Source organism: Mycetomoellerius zeteki, unplaced genomic scaffold (assembly GCF_001594055.1).
Source record: "Mycetomoellerius zeteki isolate Tzet28-1 unplaced genomic scaffold, Tzet1.0 scaffold76, whole genome shotgun sequence".
Taxonomy (NCBI): Eukaryota; Metazoa; Arthropoda; class Insecta; order Hymenoptera; family Formicidae; genus Mycetomoellerius; species Mycetomoellerius zeteki.
Window position 1 is genome coordinate 40,770 of NW_017257786.1, and position 4,643 is coordinate 45,412.

A 4,643-nucleotide genomic window follows, 5' to 3' on the forward strand; every position below is an offset into this window, starting at 1 on the left:
AGTCTCGTGTGATCCATGTTGAAAATTTTAAATTCCTACAATATTTTTTCATTCTCCCACATATGCGTACACTCCGATCTTTCGGGATAGGAACATCGATGGAGAGAAAGGTGGTCGCGACGCGAACGTAGTGTGAAAAATAACGTAGGCGCGCCTACCTGCGACGGCTGTCAAGACGGCGCAGAGCAGCGCCGCTTCCTGGAGCCTCATCGTATACCGCGCGCGGCGTCTCGGTGTTCCCCAGCTGACGGTCGCGCGTTCCAATTCCTTCGCGTGTCTTTCCTCGTTCGATTCGTGCAATCCACCGCGACCACAGCGACGTATCATCAATCAACCGACTGACCGATCCACCAGGTTGATCGGTTACCGCGACACTGCGCGCCAGGAGTACACCACCATCGCCACCGCCGTCGCGACAGTTCTCGGGAACTGGCCGGCACAAGAATCAGTTCTCAGCTCATTGGCTGACCACTTTCTACCGAAGCGGCGTGACGGCTCACCGTTGCATCGGGACAAACCAAAGAGGAAAGCTGTCTTTCATATCAGACACGATACGCCGCAGATTCACAGTTTGCACCGTCTTTTCCGCTCATTTCGCTTTCAAACGGGCACGGATCAGCGCAGCTCCGTGACGATTTTTCATCGCTGGAAGTCAAACAAATTGTGCTAACAATTCGATAATATTGAAACAGTCAAATATCAGGAACGTTAGAATTTTATGTACAACTGTTTTTATGCAAGTTAGAAATACAGTTATTGATAGCAACAATTTTATTTAATATTGAAAGGATACTTCTCTTACAGAAATCTAATTTAATAGTACTCAATTTAATACTGTGAAAGATTAATTATATATTTTGAGTTTAATTATATATTAAAAGCACTGTTGTGCTTATTAAGCACTGTCAGTGTGTGTGCTTAATAAATAATTGATCACTTTCTTCCAGTATTAAATGTTTGTAAGGATTAATGTTAGAATTCGATGTATATATAGCAACATCTACATAACAAGGTAATATTATTAAATATGAAGTATTATTAAATATAAATGTTTACACTTATACTAAGTTTACACATTTTTAAGGATGTACTGGCGCTAATGTTGCGTCTAACATTAACAATAACTCGAAAATTTAATAAATTGGTTCTATTTATTATCTGAAAACATATGTAAAACCTGAAGTCGATTCTCTATCTAGTTCATGAGTTATCTAATTTAATTTTGAGTTCTTATGGAGTATTCTTGGTGGAAATAAATATCGTTGAAATCGCTGGAAATCGCTAAAATTTATATTAATTAACCTATTTCAGTATGAATTATGCTAAAATGGGTCAATTGATTTCAGCGCTTTTCAGCGATTTCAGGGGTTTATTTCCACCGAGTAGCAGCATATTCCCACTTATATCAACAAAATTATATAGAAGCAGCATTGCCAATATTCTGAAATTTTGTTTGTGAGTAAATAAAATACTGAGCAACGTTTCTAAAAAAAAATTTATATCGGTTTACTAACCCGTTATCAAGATGTTAACGATAAAGCAAAATTCCGAATGGGTTACACAATCTCATTTCGACTGCTCAAAACGTGGCAACTCAAAAGTGTCAATAGTACGAAGGTTAGTTTACATATCTTTTTGATTTTTAAGTGATGTCTGATATACATTAAATGTTATTAATATGCGGCACGTCTTTCGTTTCTTACAGTTGATTTCAAGGAAAATTCACGTCCAAAAGTTTTTATCGACGATTACAAAAATACAAATATATTCATTTATAATGCCAAATATCACATTAACTGACATTATTCTATACACGATATGTACGGCGCATATTTTAACTTATACAAGTATAGAATTTCATCAATTTCAAATTCGAGTAACTTTTATCTGGGACTGTATAGCTAGAACATCCTTAATAGCTTCTAGTAATTAATTATATATAGACATTGTATATGAAATATATAAGTTAATCCTCGTTGAATTAATCCATTCGGAAGCTCGTTGTTATCAATCCTGCAGGATTTAGAATCAGATATGGTATTGATATTCTCTAGGATTTTAACGGCGCGGCGCGGCGACGCCGCAGAGAGCCCGCTTCTTAACGAGGCGATTTAGAAACCGGTCGGAGGAATCTTGCGAGCGCCGGAGGTGATGGCTCACAGTTCGATTTTAGCAATCTGTGGTCCCTTTTTGCGTTTTTCTTTCTTCACAGACTTCTTCTTTATGGAATCCTCGCGCTGACCGGCGTGCACAGCACTCCTATACGGATTCAAGTAGGCCGGATCGCGTTCCGTAATATTCAGCTCTTGTTCGACCAAACGAAACATCGTGATGGTCGATTTATTCAGTAAATACCGCGTTTGATTGGCGAAATTTAGGGACCAGTGTATTGTGGAGTTCCATCCCGGCTGTGTTTTCAGTATCCTGTGAGTGATGTCCGGCAAATGCAGGATGATGTCTCCGAAGAGCGCGATGTTCTCCAGGATGCTAGACAATGCTACGATAAATACAATAAGTAAAAAAGACAAATAAGAATGGCATTTCGATTTATTATTTCTTATGAAATCACTATTATATCTTATCTAATTAATTTTAAATACTAATTTAATATTTTCAGATATATTCACCGTATTCAAACAATTAGCTCAATAAGTAAAGTGTTAGCGACGAGGGATAAACCGCTGAGGCAATTACGGAGCATTACTGTTGAATTTTTATATAATTTCCACTAATGCTCTAGTAATGCCCATTAATGCTCTAGTAATGTCCAGTAATGTCTTAGTAATGCCCAGTAATGTCCTAATAATACCTAGTAATACTCTAATAATAATGCCCACCAAAAGTGCCCAGTATAATACATAATCTCATACCATTTACTTATAGTATACAATTTTTTGCTATGCTTATTAGCAAAAATTATTAAATTTCTTGTACAATTGAATAAATAATATTACTGTTCTAGTTCTGCTCACGTGTTTCAAAACTGAAAAAGATTTCGGCGCGCGGTATGCAGAATGTATATAAATTCACATGAAAATATATATTTAAGTGCTAAGATCTGCTTCGACCGAATATAGGAATTTCTCTTATTTAATTAGATTTATAATACACAATATTACTACACTAATAGAATTATACAGTATAAGTATATATACTATTGTATTATATATTTATACTTATGTGAGAAAGTATACGTGTGCGCGTTTGTATGATTATATGCATAATAAAAAAAAGCTATTAAAAATTAAAAGATATTAAAGAAAACAGAATTTTATTAGATCATAAAAAATGTAACACATTTCTTTATTATAATTTTTTAAATAAACAATAATGTAAAAGATGTATCACAAATTATGACAAACTTTATAATAATAGCATTATTACAAATTATAATAAACCTTATAATAAATTTCATAAATATATTTTATAAAAATTTTTTTTCTCTTGTTTATTTTTATGTATTCTTTATGATATAAAGAATATAAAAACTTTCTTTTATATAACAATGAAATATATTTTTTCTTGACATATATATATGTTATATCAAACAAAAATATATCTTTAGTTATACACTTAAACATGAGCATTTTAACGTTACATTCGCTTATAAATATCACTTTATGTTTGCGGGTACTGAAAGTATATTATAAAATAATATTTATTCCTATACATATCTAGTACATACAAAAGTTAAGAATTTTGTAATTTACTTTTCATTGACTTATATTTTTTATTTATAGTTAATAAATTTGACTGTTTTAATATAAAAGGTCCATTACCCATTAATTCTATTGGACCATAAAAAATAAATTTCGTTTCAACAACTGCTATATCATCATCACGTAGTCAAACAAAAAAATTAAGTTCTGATTTTACGAATTTTAATTTTACAAAATAGTGTCATCAATATTTTCAACATGTGTAGTATTACTGTTAATACTGTTTATGATATAATTATTGTCAATTTCATATTCCATGTCATCATGGCATTTTGACTCCCTTTCTAGTTTTAGGGAAGGAATATCTATAACTTTCTAATTGTCATCATTTTCGATTTCTATACTTAATTTTTAGTTTCTTCAATGACATCTTTTAATGCATTTTCGATTTATACTTCTTTAATATTCAAATTCTGTAGATCTTTATATGTAGGAACATTTTGAGTTTTACATTTCTTCTTGTCTTCTCTAGGAAAGAGATATGTTCCTGAAAAATCATTTGTTATAAAATTTATTTGTTTAATTCTATCAATACGCTGTATTAAATCTTAATGCTAAAATTAACGATAGTTGAATACATAGAAGTCATGGATCGAGTTGTCCGAAAAAGCTTTTCATACATTTGACTACTAAAATTTATAGGATGAAACGAAAATTTCGAATTTAAAAATTTGGCTATTATTTTTAAATAAAGTAATTAGTTTTATCAAATTGTGTGCATTTAATTCTACCTTACAAAAAATTATTTTATAAATATATTTAAAAACATAATGGAAAACATAATGAACAAAACCCAAATTTTCGCAAGACCATTTTATAAATTCTTTCAAGAACATAATAAAAAATATCAAATATAATATTATAACATAAAAAAGAAATGAAATCAAAATATTATTTCAAGTATATTTATTAAAATAAGTCCCA

At 31.6% G+C, this 4,643-nt stretch overlaps 2 protein-coding genes across 2 annotated transcripts in view; both read right to left on the reverse strand.

The window, feature by feature from the left end:
- The window catches only part of Cda4 (chitin deacetylase Cda4), an 8,283-nt gene extending 7,553 nt beyond the window's left edge, over nt 1–730 (reverse strand). The window contains exon 1 of the mRNA XM_018458728.1: nt 159–730. Within this exon, the coding sequence (XP_018314230.1) occupies nt 159–327 (169 nt within the window). The 5' untranslated portion in view covers nt 328–730. The remainder of the gene's footprint in view (nt 1–158) is intronic.
- A 1,272-nt stretch (nt 731–2,002) lies between these two features.
- LOC108729561 (coiled-coil domain-containing protein 134) overlaps nt 2,003–4,643 on the reverse strand; it is a 55,911-nt gene continuing 53,270 nt past the window's right edge. The window contains 1 exon segment of the mRNA XM_018458733.1: nt 2,003–2,497. Within this exon segment, the coding sequence (XP_018314235.1) occupies nt 2,157–2,497 (341 nt within the window). The 3' untranslated portion in view covers nt 2,003–2,156.